General features: G+C 42.3%; 1 protein-coding gene and 2 pseudogenes across 1 annotated transcript in view; 1 reads left to right on the top strand and 2 right to left on the bottom strand.

Annotated features, from left to right (window-relative positions):
- Window positions 1-7,906, top strand: part of ZNF81 (zinc finger protein 81) — a 49,604-nt gene extending 41,698 nt beyond the window's left edge. Inside the window, exon 5 of the mRNA XM_030885067.2 lies at window positions 5,958-7,906. Coding sequence (XP_030740927.2) covers window positions 5,958-7,666 — 1,709 coding nt within the window. The 3' untranslated portion in view covers window positions 7,667-7,906. The remainder of the gene's footprint in view (window positions 1-5,957) is intronic.
- LOC105979574 lies at window positions 2,783-4,753 on the bottom strand (annotated as a pseudogene).
- A 7,928-nt stretch (window positions 7,907-15,834) lies between the features above and the next one.
- LOC101641982 lies at window positions 15,835-17,437 on the bottom strand (annotated as a pseudogene).
- Window positions 17,438-20,777: the final 3,340 nt, after the last annotated feature.

Genomic DNA, 20,777 nt, shown 5'->3' with positions numbered 1-20,777 from the left:
TTACTGTGGATCTTGCTTTCTTTGATAGTCTCTATGCTTTTTTTTATGCTTCATTCCATAAACCCTACTTCCACCCACAGTGTTTTAGGCTTTTATCATATACGTTGTGGTTTTAATGAGTTTGCCTTCTTTGAAAATCACTCTTGGTGTTTCACCCTTGTTCTTCCTATTACTCTTTCATTTTATTTTTTTATGTTCATCTTCTCACTGTAACATGCCACGAAGCTGTCATCTACAGCCAGCCTCACCTCCTGTCCTCTTTGTCTGTCTTACCTTCCTTCAGATTTCTTATTCCTCTCCACCCTGTCTCTTGTTTCCACCTTTTGGTTTTATGGTCACAGTTACTTTGTATTTTTCCTTTAAAATCAAATTTATTAAGGAATACTGTACATACAATAAATGTTTTCATGATTGGTGTACAGTTTGATAAGTTTTGATAAAGTTATATGCCATTATAGCCACCACCCTAATCATGATACATTACATCCCGTGACACAAAAGCATTCCTTCAAGCCCCTATCAGTCAAGCTGTACTGCACCTGTGCTCGAGACAACCACTGGCATACTTTTTATAATCATAGATTCGATTGGTCTTTACTGGATTCATACCATATGTACTATTTTGGGTCTGACTTCATTTGTTCAGCATAATGATTTTGAGAGTCATCTATGTTATTGAGTAGATCACCAATTTGTTTCTTGTAAATGCTGAATACTGTCCTATGATATGTCTTTTAATTTGCTTATCTAGGCCTGGTGGCATAGTGGTTACGGCTTGGGTTGCTAACTGCTAGGTAAGCAGTTCAAACCCCCCAGCTACTCCAAGTAAGAGAGACAGGGCTCTCTACTCCCGTGAAAAATTACAGTCCTGGAAACTCACAGGGGCAGTTCTACCTTGTCCTATAGGGTCGCTATGAGTTGGCATCGACTCGATGGCAGTGAGTTGGGTTTGGTTTTGCTGTCTCTGTTAATAGGTAGTTATTATGAATAAACCCTTACTGAGCACATTGACATTGCTTTTTGATCGATACCTCGGAGTGGAATTGCTGTCTTATAATAAGTGCATGCTTATCTGGATAAGAAATCACAGTCTTTCTAAAGCCTTCTTTATATGCCATGAGAAGTTCTGTTGCTCTGCGTTCCCCAGCGCTTGCTATCACCAGCCTCTCTAGTTTGGCTATTCTAGGGAATGTATAGTGGTATCGCATTTTGATGTTAAGTTCCGTTTCTCTGGTGACTAGTGATAGTGATTATATTTCCATGTGCTTACTTACCATTTTGCATCTTTTGTGATGTGAGTAGTCAAATGCCTTTCCTGGTTTTTTTTTTATGGAGTTAGTTGCCATCTTATTATTGACTCCAAATGGTCACCTTCCTTTCTTCCAATCTTGAAAATCTGATCCTGGTGAAGTGAGGTCTCCTCTATCAAAGTGGTGCCCATGAACTGTACACCATCCTCTCTATAAGGATGGATATATATATAAAGTTTAAAATTCCTCAATTAAAAAATTCGTTTTCTTGGGGCATATTCCACATATCAGTTATATCAAGAAGAGTTGTACAATCAGTGCCACAATCAATTTTAGAGCATTTTCTTTTTGTTGTGAAGTCTCCTCTATCAAAGTGGTGCCCATGAACCGTACACCATCCTCTCTATAAGGATGGATATATATATATATCCATAAACTTTATATATATAAAGTTTAAAATTCCTCAATTAAAAAAATTTGTTTTCTTGGGGCATATTCCACATATCAGTCATATCAAGAAGAGTTGTACAATCATTGCCACAATCAATGTTAGAGCATTTTGTTTTTGTTATGAGCTCCCCATTTACCCCCAGCCTTCCTTGCCGTACCCTCAAACAACCACTACTCTAGTTCTGTCTCTAGAGACTCATCATCCTAGATTTCATACACTCAAAAACATAGAAAAACAAAGAAACAGAAAAGTTAACAACAATAACAAAATAAAATAGAAAAAAACCCAGTTGAAAAGAAAGCAGAAAAAATTAAAACTAGAAAAACTTAAAGCAGGGCAAAAGGGTGATCACATGATAAGGTGTTGAAGTTTAACCTAGGCACACCTGCCATAATCCACTGTTCAATGTGCGTTCTACTTGATGGCACGCCTGTTCACATCCCTGGTCCTCTGTGCTCATAGGGGATCTACTGGAGGCTTACTCCATGTGCATTGCCCCTTCAGTTGTTTTAACTGATAACATCTAAATGGTTCCAAAGGGGATCAAATAAGATGTTAAATTTTAACTTAACTATATCTACTTTAGGAGATTTGGGCTGCGATCCACATGGTCGGCAGTTCAAAACCACCAGCAGCTCCTCAGGAGAAAGACTGGGGTTTCTACTCCTGTAAAGAGTTACAGTCTCTGAAACCCACAGGGGGTTGCTATGAGTTGCATTGATTCGATGGCAACGAGTTGGTTTTTTTTTAATCTACTTTATACCCAGCAGCACTACTACACTTTACAGGGCAACATACCTGATGTAATGAAAAGAAAAAGCTATCAGAGATCAAAGATCTCAGGTTGACATCTAATCGACACTACATTGCTTTAATCAATAGCTGTCGTTCTTTACAAAGTGTGGCTATGACCGTCCTGCACAAGAAGGGTTTCTTACTTAACTTGCAGTGCCTTGTCTGACTATGGATCGTCATTTCTTTGAGGGTAGATTTTTATGGGCCTTCAAAGTAACCTGCAGCTTCGCTGACAACTCCTTGCCCTCTCTCCTGCTAAGAAATGTAGCCCTTTTCCGTGGAAGCTTTAAAAGTTTCTGCTACCATAGCCACCACTTCCACTACCAGATCCATCACCACCACCAGAAAGACTGCCCGAGCTTCTTCCACCAAACTACCCTCTTTCATGGGTCCATTATTTGATTGCTGCTGTCCACTGTAATTTCCAAAATCATGGTAGTTTCTACTACCACCATAGATACCACCGCCAAAATTTCTTCCTTCATTGTAACCATCATAACCTCCACCACCGCCACCATATCCACCACCTTGGTTTCCCTGTCCTGGTCCACCACCACCATAGTCACCTCTACTGCTATAATCAGGACCACCACCATAGTTGCCACCATCACCTCCAAGTCCATTATCACCACCATCACCTCCTCCATAACACCCTCTGCTGCCACCACCTCCACCACCAAAGCCTCTTCTTCCACCAAAGTTCCCACGGGGGCCAAGGTCCCCTCCACTACCCTCAAAGTTTCCTCTACGACCCATAAAATTGCCAGATCCACCTCCACCACCTTTCTGTGATCCAGCAGACTATATTTCTTGTTTTGAGTGGGCCTTTTCACTTTATAATTATGCCTGTAAGTAGTGTAGTATTTCTGAGCAACAATTTTACCAATTGCATCATGATCATCAAAAGTTACAAAAGCAAATATTATCCTTTTCCCACATCCCCCTGTCCTCCATGCCTTCTGTGGTTTTAATCCTGCCACACTTTTCAAAGTAGTCTCTCAAATGATATTCTTCTGGGTCTTTTTTAATGTCACAAGGAAAATGTTTCTTCACCATTAAATGGGCACCAGACTTTGCAGAATCCTGTTTGGTTCCACTGCACACCCCTCAAACTTGCGTGGCCGGGCCCACAATTGCTGGCTCCACCTCTTCAGCACAAGAGGAAGTGACTTTTTAAAACCCACCCCCTGGAATGCTTTGTTTGGGCGGTCTCCCATCACCACACAAACATTTCTTCAAATGTTCCCTTAAACTACCATCTATCGTTTCACAACTCAGACCATCACTGAACATTTTCACAACTGCTCTGATTCCTTTGAATCATGAGCTACCTCCCCTTGGCGGCACTGGCAACCTCCAGAGGCAGGCGGCACTTTTACCTCTATTTTGAGACTGGACTCACCTCTTCCAACTTGAGTTCAGTATTTAAACTGTAACTCTTTATGGGGCTAGAAAGCCCTCTCTTTCTCCCATGGAGCAGATGGTGGTTTTGAACTGCTGACCTTGCAGTTAGCAACCCAACGTGTTAGCCACCAGGAATCCTCCTCACTAGCCATTGGGGAGGCACAAGTCAAAGTCATATTAGATACCACCTAACTTTCACTAGAATGGCTATGATTTTTTAAATGTTTTAGAAAGTAAAACAACAGGTATTGTTGAGGATTCGATGTAAATGGAACCCTCATCCCTTGTTTGTGGGAATGCAAATTAGGATAGCCCCTATGGAAAATAGTGTGATGATTCCTCAGGAAGCTGAACATAGAACTATCATATAACCCAGCAATTCCAATCCTGGGTATCTGCCCCAAAGATTTGAAAGCAGAAATACGAACAGAAGAAATGCCAACACCAATGTTCACTGTAGCACTAGTCATAATAGCCCAAAGGTGGAAACAACTGAAATGTCCACCAACAGATGAGTGGATCAGTCCAACAGAGGACATACATGCAATGGAAGATTGCTCAGCCACAAAGAGAAATGAAGGCCCGATGCTGCCACACATGGACAAGCCATGAAAACAATACTGAGTGAAAGAAATCACTCGCAAGAGGACAGTGTATGATCTCAGTTATATGAAATAGGCAAATAATATAGAGACTATCCCAGAACGAAGACCCTATTCTGTCAAAGTATAATGTAAAGATTTACTGAAAGGCTAGAGGTGGTCCAGATGGGAAAAATGTCCAAATTCACAAAATGAAAATGGCTGCTCTGCCAGACAAGAAATAGGCCAGCATACTTACTCTGCACAATCATGACTGGCTGAAAAGCAGGAGGGTTGAAGGTGGAATGTGTACGAGTGGGGACTTCGTGGAGACTGGTGGGTAACACGTGGGATTTCGTGAATGGTTGGAGGTACCTCATTTTATGTGTGCATGTTCTTCAGTTAATTATAGAGTAATCAAAGGCCAACGGCAGGACAGATTTTTCTCTGAATCCATTATTAACATACATTTCCCCAGCAGGTCTGTCCTTGGGGTTCCATTGTGTAGAACATTGATCCATAATGCTGCGGGACAGGATGCTTTGGGCATAGGCAATCACATCCTGTGGAGACTGGTGGTTTCCATTTGGATACTGTGCAGTTAGAAGTCCAACGCATAACTACTACCCCACCAGAGCTCCTATTTACAGGAACAGATGGCTATGGCTATAATATTTTTCCTGTCAAATCAATAAAATGGGTTCTGGGTGGGTGGGATTCTCATTTGGTACTGCTGCTAACAAGCAAGATGAAGTGGGAAGGTTAGTGAGTATTTAGAATTGAAAGCTAATGAGGACAGAGACTGAGATTCTACTTCCAACCCTAGACTCTCCATACTTATTTCCTCTTGTAAAACTCTTGGGTTTTAAAAATCTTTGGCCTTGCCTACTAGATATCTGAGCCTCCCACCAAAGCATAACTAGATTACTTATGTTAAATTCCAATATATAAAATGAATAACCATGTTTCAGAGAAAGTGATAGGGGCCTGCAAAACATTTGTGGAAAGCTTCCAGTACCTTTTAATTCTGTGTTTTTCCATGAACTTTTCAAAACCCAATTGTATAACCATTCCAAGCTTCACTTTCCTTGTCTACAAACATTGATAATAATAATAATAGATACCTTATCGGGCTTTCAAACAGACTAAATGACTTCATATATGTGTAGATATTTCTTGGAACAGTGTTTGGAACATTAGATGGGCTTGGCACATAATGCATGTACAAAGGAGCTTTTAAAAGTTCATGGGAAAATGAGATTAAAAGATAATACAAAATTTCCACAATGTTTTTGAAGCCTCCTCATATTTTCAGTCATTTCATCATTGTCATCTCTGTCATCATCATCATCATCATCATCATCATTAGATTTATTGATTTACTTATGTTTAGTCTGGATCTATTTACATATACTTTCTTAGGGGGTTTTTTGCTATCTAATTTTGTGTCAATTTTAATTTTTCTTTCTTTTTTAGACGACAAATTTGGGATTGAGACCTTACAATATAGAACTACTGGGAAAACGTCCTTTCATAGTGAAATTGAGGGTGAAGATACAAGAGATTGTTCATTGTATACTGTGTTAGAAAAACTGTGGCAAGATGCTGAACAGATGGAGAGATATCAGGAAAAACAAAACAAACTTCTGAGTCATGCTGCTTTCATCCACAAGAAAATATTGGCAACAGAGTGGGATTATGAAAATAAAAGTACTGGAAAATTTGTTTGTCCAAGCCCAGACCTGATTTCTTCACAAAAAAGACCCCAAAAACGTGACTCAATTGGAAAGGGTTTTAAGCATAATTTAAACTTAGATGTCCATAACAAAAACAATGCAACAAATAGCTTTGATAAAATTATAGAACATAGTCAAGTTTTCACCCAGAGCTCTTCTTATACTAACCACGAAAATACTCATACAGGAGTGAAATTATGTGGACGTAATCAGTGTGGAAAGCTCCTCAACTTCAAACGAGCACTCGGCCAAAATCTGAAATTTCCTGTTGGGGAGAAAGCAAATACTTGTGCTGAGTTTGGGAAAATCTTTGCCCAGAAGTCAAGCCTGTTTACACCTCAGGGAATTCAGACTGTGGAAAAACCTCCTGGACTTAACAAGTGTATAAATGTTTTTACAAAGAAGCAGTTACTTAGCATATATCTGAGAGTTCATAGAGAGGAAAAACTACATATATGTAATGAATGTGGGAAGGCCTTCGTCCAGAATTCAGAATTAATTATACATGAGAAAACTCATACTAGAGAGAAACCCTATAAATGCAGTGAATGTGGAAAATCATTTTTCCAAATGTCATCTCTATTTAGGCATCAGACGATTCATACTGGAGAAAAACTCTATGAATGCAGTGAATGTGGGAAAGGCTTCTCTCTGAACTCAGCCCTCAATATACATCAAAAAATTCATACTGGAGAGAGACACCACAAATGTAGTGAGTGTGGGAAGGCCTTTACCCAAAAGTCAACACTCAGGATGCACCAGAGGATTCATACAGGAGAGAGATCCTACATATGTACTGAATGTGGACAGGCCTTCATCCAGAAGGCACACTTGATTGCACATCAGAGAATTCATACTGGAGAGAAGCCTTATGAATGCGGTGACTGTGGCAAATCTTTTCCTTCTAAGTCACAACTCCAGATGCATAAGCGAATCCACACAGGAGAAAAACCCTATATATGTACTGAATGTGGGAAGGCCTTTACCAACAGGTCAAATCTGAATACTCACCAGAAATCCCATACTGGAGAGAAGTCTTATATATGTGCTGAATGTGGGAAGGCTTTCACCGACAGATCAAATTTCAATAAACATCAAACCATTCACACGGGAGAGAAACCCTTTGTTTGTACAGCTTGTGGGCGGGCTTTCATCCAGAAGTCAGAATTAATCACACACCAGAGAATTCATAGTACAGAGAAGCCTTTTAAATGTCCTGACTGTGAGAAATCTTTCTCCAAGAAACCACATCTCAAAGTCCATCAGCGAATTCACACGGGAGAGAAACCGTACATATGTGGAGAATGTGGGAAAGCCTTCACTGACAGGTCAAATTTCAATAAGCACCAGGCAATTCATACTGGAGAGAAACCCTATAAATGTAGTGACTGTGGAAAGGGCTTCACACAGAAATCAGTTCTTAGTATGCATCGCAATATTCATACGTGAAATGAACTGTTTCTTGAGAGTATAAAGCCTCATCATGGAAATCAAGTTAAGTATATTTTAGAATTCCTCAGATAGTTCCTATATGAAAAGATTTTATAAGGAAACATATTCAGTGGGTTTTCTCCCCTAAAGTGAGAATCATTCAGAAGAAATGCTCCTAACTGTGCATTGAATGCGAGGAATTTTCCACGTTTGTGTAGTCTGCCCAGACCAAATGGAATTCATCCTGGGGGAGGGCGGGGAGGCTGCCAGTTTGCCGTATTAGGCTAAAACTTTTCATAGAAAGCATTATAGGCAAATTGCTATCAAAATCTGCAAAAGGAAAGTTAAGACAAAATAATATATGTCATGTGTAGTCTCACTTCTATATATGGCATTTGTGGCAGAACATATTGTATACTATAGATTAATTGAATTGAAATCCTTTTTTTGAAAAAGGAGGAAAAGTAAAACTGAAATGGACTTGGAGTCTTTAGTAACAAGTTCATTTCAAACATGAAAAACATTCTTTTCTTGAATTCAGCATAATTATGCTGATAAAATATGTTGCCTATGGAATAATTCTATCGGATGAACTCACAATTTAAAAGTCATTATGTCTTTATGTACACAGCTATCTACAGATAAAATTTTAAATAAATACATAGTATAACCCTATACATATTGGTTTTTATGGCATAGTAATTGATCATCTTTCATTGTGGTAGAATATAAAACAGCCACAGATCCCTACCATCACTGTGTGCATGTCGCTTTGTAACGTTCCTCTGCTGTTTCTATTATGAAGAAGTAGAGTCTCTTTCTCGGTTCCTTAAAACTGAGCCTGGCCATTTGACTTGCTTTGGACAATGGGACTTTAGCAAAGCAATTCAAGAGGAGGCCTGGAAAGCATGAAAAACGTACCTTGGACCTTTTGCCTTTTCTCAGTCCTCCTGGGGATCCTGAGACCACCACGCGAAGAAGCTCAAATTGCACTCGCTCCTGGGGCATGAGAAACCACAGGGAACAGAAACGCTGAGGCTTCCTAGAAGCACCTCACTTGCCAACCACCACAAATGTGAATAAGGTCTGCAGAGACCTCCAGCAGCAGCCAAGCTCGCTCAGACCAGAAGAGCCATACCATTTATCCCAGCCAACCAGCGAATTGTAAGCTAAGAATGATTTTTGTGTTAAACTACCAATTTTAGAGTCGTTTGTTACAGATCAAATGCTAAATCAGACCTTAACAATTGGAGAGGATGTATAATACCAAACATAAAATGTGTATCATGGACATGGGGATAGGTGGAAGTTGAAAACAGTTTTAGAAAACCAACAACAGGTACTAATGAAGATGGCAACGTGCTAATTTCATAAAGAAACAGATGACAAAATAGCCATTGTGCTCCTGGAGAAGATGGGCAGTGTGAACTTGTGGAGCCAGCTAAGGAAACACCCAGCATAATGCTGGAAGCATCTGTTCGCTTCTTTCTGTGGCATATGATAAGACAAACTGAGACGGAATGAATAAATAACTGTTCCATTTACAAGCAGGATTTAGAAGAAATACAGAAAACATTTCTGGGTTGGGAATTAAGGTTCACATTTCAAGTCTCTTCAGCTATTAAAATATTCTCAAGGTAAACAATGGCTTCAGAATGCAGATCAAATTTTAGGTCCGACTCGTTGTCAAAATGTATGAAACATTTAAGTTGGTACTTGGAAGACTCTCATAGCGAAACAAAAGGGCTTCTAAAAAAGTTGCAAAGCTGCCCACAGCAGCCTGACACATTGCACAGACAACGAAAGCCCTCTCTTGAAAAAGCCTCTCCTTGGTGTGGCATTTGGGGCATGGGGGATTTCTAAACCAAGTTTAGAGGAAGCCCATATGTTTTGTAAAGAGTGTTTTATTAGTGAAAGTACCTCCAGGTAGAGGGGGCTAAAGCAGTTGAAATGAAAAATGGCCCCTGGGTGCCTCACTGATTCCTAGGAAAGAGATGCAAACTGAGAAAGCCACTCAGCCGCAAACATTGGCCATTTCGTGTGAAAAAGGAAAGGCATCTCCAATGGAAGACTGAAGGACAGTACAATAAAGTGGACTGGGGGCCACTCCCAGAGAGAATGCACTGTGCCCTAATCAATAAACATTATCTACCCTGGGAGTAGGAGGGGCTTGCATCAGTCACTCTGTTGGATTTCATATCATTATGGATCAGTGACTATTATGTGCCTCTTATTCCTCCCCATTTTGAGTGGGGTTGACACTTTGTATATGGATGTGTGTGTGTGTGTGTGTGTGTGTGTGTGTATACATATAATTTGGTTTGCAGCAGTCGGATCATCTGTTATTTAGCTGACAGGGCTCAGATGAAGAAGCTAGGAGACTTCACTCAAGGAACTTCAGCCACATCTAGACCTGATACAGAAGACTTGAGATCCTGAATTTAAGTCTGATGCGGTAATTGGGATGAAACATTTGGAGGTTCATTTTGAATTTCCTGTCTGGTATTTCCAACAACTACTCAACTAAGTCTGGGTCAGTTGATTGCTTGATCTCTTGACGGTGTGTTATTTTCCCTTAATGTCTAATAATTTTTACCTGGATGTTATATATTGTATGTAGGACAGTATAAACTGAGGTAAATAGTGTTTATGCTTGGAAATAAACAGGGCTTTTCTTCTGATAGGCCATGAGTGTGAGGGGATGGAGCCCATTTTGTTAGAAGTTGAGGAGCTCTGGTGGTGTGGTTATGTATTGGGCTGCTATCTGCAAGGTCAGCAGTTCAAAACCACCAGCCACTCTGTGGGAGAAAGACAGGGCTTTCTACTCCTGTAAAGAGTTACAGTCTCAGAAACTCACAGGGTCAGTACTGCCCTGTTCTACAGGGTCGCTGTGAGTCGGCATCAACTTGATGGGAGTGAGTGAGTGAGTACAGATTTGAACTGGGTCTGGGTTTTGTTGTTGCTACTCTTATTTTCAGTGTACCATAGACTTCAAATTCCTCTAGTGTTTTCTTGTGCACTGCCTAGTTATTTTTTACCCAGTGTTCCTGCACCACCCTGGCCTTTAGGCCCTGCTTATATGCCTGCCTCTCAGAAAAGGTCTCTCACCATGCTCTTTTGTGTTTTTTGTATTATGTTCTTTATTTCTTTACTGTGTATACCAAGTAGAGAGATTGAAGGAAGATAAGGCATGATCATTTGTTTAAGGAAGCATCATACCATTTTCCATAGTGGTTGTATAATTCTGCAATCCCACCGGTCACGTGTGAGCATTCAAATCACTCCATATGCTGTGCAACACTTACTATTTTTGTATTTTTTAAAACTTTGTAAGAATATCATTGTAAGGTATTGTTTCATTGTTTGCTTTTGTGTTTTTCTTTTTTTAAAAAAATCATTTTACTGGGGGCTCATACAGCTCTTAGCACAATCCATCCATCCATCCATTGTGTCAAGCACATTTGTACATATGTTGCCATCATCGTTTTCAAAACATTTTCTTTCTACTTGAGCCCTTAATATCTGCTCATTTTTCTCCCTTCCTCCCTCATGAACCCTTGAGAATTTAGAATTTTTCCATGTCTTACACTGACCGATGCCTCCCTTCACCCACTTTTCTGTTGTCTGTCCCCCCGGGAGGGGGTTATATGTAGATCATTGTGATCAGTTCCCCCTTTCTCCTCCCCCTTCCCCATACTCTTGCCTCTCCTTCAGTAGTAGACTATTGTAATTACTCAGTTTGTACTGACTTCGTATTGAGGGATGGGAGAGGGAGGAGGACAAGGGCTCTTTTCCAGAACCCACCTCATTTTGAGTCAGGTAGGAGGGTGGGTCTTTCTCAGGGGCCTGTTCCTTGTCCAGGGGGAGAAGGCCTTTAAGAGTCTGGGTCCCGAATCGTGTCCTCCCGTTCCCTCACAGGTAAAGGACTGTTTTTATGGATTTTTCCTTTCTCTAGTCACAGCAGGACTCTGGTGGTACAGTGAGTTAATAAGCATTGGACATCTAACCGAGAGATCAGCAGTTCAAGGCCCCAAGTTGTCTAAGCCCCCAAGATGAGGCTGTCTGCTACCTACAGATGATAGCCTCAGAGGCCTTTGGAGCAGCTCTGCTCTGGCCTGTAGGTTTGTCATGAGTCAAATCCATGGCAGTGGGCAGCCACAGTGGAGCTTCACTGCCCTGGAGGCTACAGGATTTGCTGTACTTCCCCCCAGTGGCTTAAGGCTTTTGTTCTGTAGGGTAATATGGTTCTATTATTACCCACTCTGGTACTATTTCTGTATCTGAGGTTACCCCCTTTCAATTCTATACCATGGAGAAAGACTCTCCCACCTTTTTCATCCTGCCCCCAGTGTTTCTTGTTGGTGGCATCTCAGTCTCATCCAACTAGCCAAAGAAAAGGTATGGAGTAACACACCTAGGACTGAGGCATGTGCTACCAACATTGGAAGACTGAATTGAGAAGCGTTCATTTAAAGAGGAAAATGAGAAGGAACCGCTAGAGAAGCAAACGCACAGCAGGCAAACAAGGGGCTCACACAAAGCACAGTATTTCAATGCAGGAGTGGTCCAGACTGGAAATCAATTCACATAAGGATGGAGACTTGGCTTTTGGATTTTGTAACAAAGAGATCAGTGTAGACTTTGGTGAGTGCTGTTTGGGAAGTGAACTCAGGTATTCACCACAAAACCATGGTGTGTGACAGGGAAGTATTAGGTCATTGTGCTGCACTGCTTTGTTGTTGGTTTGGTTATACGGAGAAATACATATTTAAGAATCCTTGTCTTTGCTTCCTTACAAATTAGAGTTCTCCTGAAGTAGAAATTATATGGGACTTGGGACATGCAAGTGAAGTTACAACCAGTACTCTCATAGATTTTTTGAGAGTAGGTACAGGAAAGGGCAGGGGCAGAGGTAGCTGGGAGATTCCAGTGTTCCGTCACTGTCCTCTCCATCCCCTGTGTAGTCCACTTCCCAGTCTCACTGACCATCAGCTAGGTCCCCCTCCCAGTCCCCAATTGGCAACTGGATGTTCCTGGCCTCTCAGCTTGTCCTCCCTTGCCAATAATTCTGCCTTCCTTACTTTTATTCCACCCAGCTACTCCCACAGTTTTGCATGGTTTCATTACTATTCTAAGGCCCAATAGTGATTATGCTTCCCTAATTGAACCTGGATGATGCGGTTGCACCTTTCCTGAGCACCTGGTGGTTGTGGCTCTTCTGAAAAGCAGTGATGCCAGGTGCCATGGAGACGTCTTAGATTAACCACGGATTTATTTTCTTGTATTCTGTTCTGCTTGCTTTTTAATGCTTGAGGCCAGGGACCTTTGGAAGGAGATGCTTTGGTGTGTATCTTTGTATATGAAATTTACCTGGGTTATAGTGAGTCATTCCAATAATGAGATTAAAGCCTTTCATTTCAGGGAAGTTTTCTTTTTCTTGCTCCGTCCCCCTCCTGATTCCTCTCTTCTCTTCTTCAAGGGCATGAGATATGCACTTTGAGGTTTCTTTGTTGTCTCCTATATTAATTTTGTACTACGCTGCATTCACTCCACAGTGTTATCCCTTTTCGTTTCATTGTGTGTGTTGACTCTAGCCTCCTATTATAAGACAATTCCCCAGGAACCTCCCATGTTTCATTAGGACTGTGGATGTGTGAGCAGGAGTCATCTCAGACCTCCTCCAGCTCCCATGGTTGATAAGCAAAGCAGAGGTCAGACAGGCCTCCACCCTCTATCTTGTTTTATCCTATTTTGGGACCAACATCTGTGTCTCTCACTGCACTCTGCTGCCAACTGGATTCTCTAATTCATTGCAACGGCCACCCAGAACTCAAAGATGTTGCTCAAGATTATGGGTTTTATAAGGGAAATTTGTTACTAGGTGAGTCGGTTCTGACACATAGTGACCCCGATATACAACAGAGCAAAGTATTGCCTGGTCCTGCCCCAACCTCACAATTGTAGTGTTCGAGCATACTATTGCAACCACTGTCCGTCTGTCTTGTTGAGGGCCTTCGTCTTTCTCGCTGCCCTCTGTCCTTCTCTGCGGACTGGTCTCTCCTAACAATACACGCAAAGTACTTGAGACAAAGTCTTGGCATCCTTACTTCTAAGGAACATTCTGGCTGTACCTCTTCTTCTACGATAGATTTACTATTTTGGCAGTCCACAGGTTACAATTCAGGTGAGAAATGATCAGGATACAGTTATTCAGTCAGGACAGTTTCTTCTCTGTTGTGCTCACAGGCAGGCCTCTCTCTGGCCTTTACCATGTTGGCTTGGCACCTGCCCTGCTTGGCAATGTTATATAGCTCTTGTAGAGCTACCGATAAATGCCCCAAAGGCATGTCACTTCACTATAAGCTTCAACCTGAAGGCACTCCACTCCAGCTCCATGATCAGCAAACCTAGCTCCCCTAATTAAGTTCCCAGAGGCACCTGACTCCACAAGCCAGCCTCCTGCCCCACTGTCCTGTCCATTATGCCCTGTCCACCACTATCTCATGCTCTGGCTCCTGGTTCTGCTGTTGCTACTCCTTTGCCACTCCCTCCACTCCCAAAGTGGTCTCCTTGATCAAGGAGGTTCAGCGCACCGGAATCTCGGGGTCCAAAGTATGTACTCCACTTCTGACACTTCTCTCCTGCTAGTAGTGAGATTCTCCTCTCTTGCTTCTTTCTGGGATGGCTAATTTCATACCCAACAAGGTGAGGATAACAATCCTACTAACAATCGCAGCTGTTTCATATCCAGTCAGTATCTTCCCCACCTTACCCAGACTCATCCAGTTGTTTGGTGGGCGTAACAAAGGCTAGAGCTGGAAGAGCCATACGAAACAATGCACTGCATTGCAATGTCTAGACGCAGACAGCTGATTTTTTCAGATTAATGCACGTTGCAGGGTAGAAAAGAAAGAGACTGTCTCCCTCCCTTCCTTCACAATAATGAAGACTAAGTCCTATCTCTACGTTTCAGAGAAGATTTACTTATACTCCAGTGTAATAAAGATAATTTCTCTCTCCAAATAGAAGGATGAGTGGGTTTCCTGGTTGTCCTTTATAATGGCATTTCCGAAGCTCGGGGTTCCTCAGCTGTGACACAGACCCATTAGGTATAATGAGTCTGTGCGACTACCTGCACATCACCCCCAAGAGACTTGCAAAACCAGAGGAACTGATGTGATCATGAAGCTTAGGCTGTCTGCTATGTAATAAATGGTCCAAATCAATTTAGTTTCAATATCCTTACCAGGCAATTCTATTGGAAGTGTGGCAGGACAGCAGCTGTTGCCACATTAGTACTAAAAACTTCTTATTCATTTGACATCTACCTACTAGACCCCTTTATTTTCATCGTCTACTTTCTATAGGCTTTAGTTGTCTAGTAGCCTTTTTGAGAATTTGTGTCTCAGAGCTCTCATCTTCATAGAGATGATGTTTATTTTTGCTTGAAATCTAGTAAGCCTAGGTTCTATCTCTACTGTCTCAGTTTTCTATTGGAGTGCAACAGAATACCGCAAGTTTAGTGGCTTTCTCCCTTTTTGTTACCTTGCAGCTCTGTAGGCCCTCGATACAGGGATTCAGCTGGGTTCTCTATGATCTCAAAAGGCTGAGTCACTCGGAAAAGTGTTCGCTAGGCTGGACTTGTATCCAGAGACCACGGGACAGGAGTTTGCTTCCAAGATCATTCTGCTTTTGACAGAGCCCAGTTCCTTGTGTTTGTAGGACTGAGATCCCCATTTACTTGGTGGTTGTCAGTCTGCAGATTCTTGTAGCTTAGAGGTGGCCCTCTGGCTCTATGGATATGTCCCTCTCTGTTTTCCAATCATTCATGATGAGCCACGTTCTCACTCTTTGAGTCCCCTTGATTTCTTCTGCAACCAACCAGAGAAAACGCTGCTATTAGAGGGCCCTAGTTATTCCATTAGGCTTTCCTGGATCATTTCCATTTTGATTCACTCCTTCAACAGATTGTTGTTGTTGTGAGGTGCCAGTGAGTTGTTTCTGACCCATAGCAACCCGTGCACAACAGAACAAAACACTGCCCTGTCCTCATATCTATGCCCATGCTTGATCTTACTGTTGCAGCCACTGTGTCAGTCCATCTTGTTGAGAACCTTCCTCTTTTTCACTGTCCCTCTACCAACATGATGTCCTTCTCCAGCTACTGGGTTCTCCTGACAACATATCTAAAGTATGTAAAACGAAATCTGATCCAGCTCCTCCATCATGTCAGGGGTTACGTTGTTCTTTATGTATTGAGAAAATTGCTTCTTGTAAGCATCTTCATCCTCTTCCACTAGGGAACGCATGTAGTGTGCAATGTTCTGGCCCCTGATGTGTTTCCGATGTACTTCTGCATTCAATGCCTTGCTTTCTGAATCGTAACCAGGGAATCGCTTGGTACTATGAGGCATAGACAAGCCTCCATCCACAGCCCCTCCAGAGCCCCAAACACTGTATTGCCGGTGGTAGTCCTGGCAAGGCCGGCATCCAGATAGCAGGTGAAGGCACCAGGATGCCCATCAGGGCTTGCCACATTGTATTCCTCTCCGGTTACCTCCACTTGGCCTTCATAGATCTTGTCCATGCCAAACCTAGTAAGAAGCTGCAGCATCACGGTCAGGCCAGCTTTCCCGCCATACTTGGGAAGTTCATGAGCAGAAGCTGCACAGACCATCAGATCCCTTTGATGCGGCCATGAGCAATCTGGCCGATGCTATCCCTGCTGGTTACACCAACTGTCACCCTGTATTTGGGTGTGCTGTACTTGTTTTTATCTTGGATGACCAAGCGGTTTCCAGCAGAATAGCCAGCTTTGCCCTCTTGCCGTCTTCTAAGTTGCACTTGGTATCTCTGGAAGCAGGCCTTGTTCTTGACAACTTTACCAAACTCATCCTGCAGAACTGAGCATAGTATCTGGGGTTCGCCTCAGACCCGCAGGGCTGGCATATCTACTGGGGTGGGGGGGGCGGGCAGCGAGGAAGAAGTACAATTGTGGGGTTTTATTTGAGCAATCTGGGCTCCCTGGAAATGTAGGGAGATGCAGATTCATGTGCCATAAGTTTAGTAGAGACTACTTAGGATCAGCGTCCTGTGAAAGGGAAGGAAGTGGGACTGAGTAGAAGAGGTTGGACTGTGATGCAGTCACGGCTGGGACAGACCTTCTGCATGGTCTCCCATTGGAGAAAGGGTACGAGAACTTTTGTAGCCCCACACTGACCGGGCCTTGGATATGGGCTAGCCCAGGAAAGGGCTGTGACCTTGAGTGAATGCAATAGACATGGAAGGCTGATTCCTTGGAACTGTCAGCCAGTCACTGGAGAATTAAGTACATTGTAATCATGGAAAACACTGCACATAGTTGGTTTTATGTTTGTGCACTTACTCCATCATTCTAAAGCAGGAGAAAGTGTATTTGAAGTGAAAAATCCAGGAACCTGCCCAGAGTTGCTTTCTGGTGAGTTAGAAGACAGCTACCAGCCGTGTTTGTCAGTGGGGAAGCTGATAAATACAAGTCAGACTGAAAAATAAATGGCAGACACAGAACCAGAACAAAGGAACTCCAGGAATTTCAGAGTTAGGTTGGTTATACACACTGTGACTGCTTCCTGTCTAAAAGATAATCCAGTGTTGTGTGTTGTGGGCTAGGATAAGGTCCTGACCCTCCCGGACTACAGCATGCAATGCGAGCCTCAGGAACAGCAGCAGTTTTCCCCGCTGCTCATCATGAATGCTGAGATCACGGAAAATGTGGGGTCGTGTCAATCTCACTACATTCCCACGCTCCATGTCCGTATACCAGTGATCCACAAAGACCGCACTTCACTTTCCAGCGGAGGCCTGCCTGAAACTCGCCTGTTTCAGAAGCCTGGTGGTACATACTTTCAAGATCAGGTTTTAGTGTTTGGTTTAGGTTTACATGTTATTACCTAGTTTTTGCATAAATGTAACTCCTTTTTTCCTCATCTATCTCATTTCCTCCACACACTGTTACCTCTTTTCCTCCACACACTTCATTCACAAGTATCTGTTTTTGACCCATCAAATTCAGATGGAACTATTCTAATTAAATTCCTTAATGACTGTTTATTAGGAAACCCAAAAGATTTATTTCAGTCCTGTGTTTAAACCCCAAACCAAGCTCACTGCCATAGAGTTCATTTTGATGACCCTACAGGACAGAGTAGAATTGTCCCCGTGAGTTTCTGAGACTGTAAATCTTTTATTGGGGGGTCTTACAACTCTTATTATAATCCATACCTCAATTTTATCAGGCATATTTGCACATATGTTGCCATCATTCTTTTCTAGACAATTACTTTCTGTTGAGACCTTGGTATCAGTTCCTCATCCCCGCCTACCCCGTGACCCCTTGATAAATTATAAATTATTGTTTTCATGTCTCACACTGACCGCTATCTCCCTTCCCCCAGGGTTTCTGTTGTTTTTCCCCCTGGAGGGGGTTGTGTGTGTCAATCATTAGATCAGTTCCTCCTTCCTCCCCCCTGCCCCTTACCTTCTCCCTAACCTTCTGGTATCACTATTCCCATACCTGCTCCTGAATTGCATGTGTCATGAGCTCTTATCTATATCTGTGTACATGCTCTGTGGGGTCATGATAGTGGGGGGCGAGGGGGCCTCAAGGAACCAGAAGATCATTGTGTGTTTCATCAGTGCTTTACTGTGCCCTGGTTGACTCATCCCATCCCTGTGACCCCTCTGTGGGGGGATGTTCCATTGTCTACAGATGGGTTTTGGGTCTCTGCTCCGACCCCCCTCATTCTCAACCATATGTGTTTTTTTGTTTGTTTGTTTGTTTGTTTGTTTGTTATGGGTCTTCTGATGCCTGTTACCCAGTCCCGATGACACTTCATGATCGCACAGGCTGGTGCGCTTCCTCCATGTGGGCTTGTTGTTTCTCTGCTCGATGGTCGCTTGTTTACCTTCAAGCCTTTAAGACCCGAGATGCTATATCTTTTATTAGCTGAGCACCAGCCGCTTTCTTCACCACATCTGCTCATGCACCCATCTTGCTGCGACTAAATCTATATGGGATCAGAAAGCCTCTTCTCTTGCCCTTGGAGCAGCCCAGGTTAGCAGCCAAGGCTACCTGAGTCCATTTGGCATTGTAAACCATTCTCCCATCCTTTTTAACAATTTTGTTATTTCCTCACCTTTTGATTAAGTAAATTTTCAACCATGTAAAAATACCTGAGACAGCATAACAGTACAATGAATATTCATATAATTTTCACCTAAATTCAAGAATATTTTTCTTGAAATATCAGTGGTAGGTTTTAGACATTAGGACATTTCATTCATAAATATGTGAGTATCAATCTCTCATAAATAATGACATTCTCCCACATAACTGGAATATCAGTAGCCAATCCATTTTCAAAACTTCCCAATTGTCCACAAAACAATTTTGACAGCTTTATTGAGATATAGTTAACATACAAAATTGGAACATATGTAAAGTGTACAATTTGGTGCATCTTGGCATCTGTGCACCTGTTCTACTGTCACATTAGGTCACCTAATAACAAATGAAACGATCACTACAATAAAAATAAATAGCTTCATCACTCTTGTCTTAGTTATCTAGTGCTGCTATAACATAAATACCACAAGTTTACTCTCTCACAGCCTAGGAGGCTAGAATTCCGAACTCAGGGAACCAGTTCTAGGGGAAGATTTCTCTGTCAGCTCTGGGAGAAGGACTTGGTTTCCTTCCAACATCTGTGGGCTCGTCATGCCTTAGAGATTTGTGTCTCGGCATCAACCTTCTCAGCTTCTGGATATTCACAGTCGAGAGACACTAGGTCCAAAAGACTCGCTTAGCTCTCAGCTCTTCTTTCTTGATAGTACTGAAGTCCCTCTGGTCTCTGCTCAGTTGTTTAATCTCTTTTATACGTCAAAAAGAATTGACTCAAGATATAACCTAATCCTGTGGATTGTACCCTGCCTCGTTAATATAGCTGCCACTCATCCTGCCTCATTACCATTCGAGAGGTTAGGATTTAGAACACAAAGGATAATTACATCAGATTACTAAATGGAGAATAGTTACACAGTACTGAGATTCATGTGCTAGCCAAATGGATACATACTTTTGGGAAACAACTCAATTCATAGTATTTTACCCTTTGGCCTCCTAGATTCCTGCCTTTGCCACATGGAAAACACTTTCACCCCATCTTACCATATAGAAACTGTACGTAGATTGAGAGATAGTCATTCAAGCAGACAAGCACACACTGCATGGTTTGAAATCAGGAAAGGTGTGGGTCAGAGTTGTATCCTCTCACCAGACTTATTCATTCTGTTTGCTGAGTGAATAATCCAGAAGTTGGGATATATGAAGGAGAATTTGACATTAGGATTGGAGGAAATGTCATTGACAACTGTGGTGTGCAAATGTCACAACCTTGCTTGCTGAAAGTAAAAAGGTTTGAAGTACGCACTGATGAAGTTCAAAGACTTCAGCTAGATTACACTTCAACATAAAGAAAACAAAAGTCCTCACAACTGGATCAAAAGGCAACATCATGATAAATGGAGAAGAGATTTCAGTTGTGAAGGATTTCCTTTTACTTCGATCCAGTGCCCATGGAAGCAGCAGTTAGGGAATCAAACGCCATATTGTATGGGGCAAACCTGCTGCGTGTGAGAAAGCACAGATGTCATGCTGAGGACTGAGAGGCATGTCGCCCAAGCCCTGGTATTTTCAATCACCTCAAATGTGTGTGAAAGTTGAACAGTGAATAAGGAAGACGAAAGAAGAATTGGTGCATTTGGATTATGGCATTGGCAAATAATATTGAATATACCGTGGACTGCCAGAAGAGTGAGCAAATTTGGTTTTAAAGAAGAGTCCTTAGAAGGGAGGAGGCTGAGTCATTGTTTCCCATGTAGGGGCATGCCACCAGGAGGGTTCAGTTCCTTAGAGAAGGGCATCATGCTTGATGAAGTAGAGGGTCGGTGGAAAAGCAGAAGACCCCCCATCAGCGGTCCTAGCACAGTGACTGTAACAAAGGCGCTCACGCACAGCAACGTTTGTGAGGATGGTACAGGGCTGGGCAGTTTTGTTCTTTTGTACAGAGTAACTGTGAATTCCAGCCAACTG

The sequence above is a fragment of the Echinops telfairi genome, unplaced genomic scaffold (genome assembly GCF_000313985.2).
Source record: "Echinops telfairi isolate 266 unplaced genomic scaffold, ASM31398v2 ScPeMD7_19;HRSCAF=73, whole genome shotgun sequence".
Taxonomy (NCBI): domain Eukaryota; kingdom Metazoa; phylum Chordata; class Mammalia; order Afrosoricida; family Tenrecidae; genus Echinops; species Echinops telfairi.
This window is presented reverse-complemented; position numbering and strand designations above follow the sequence as displayed.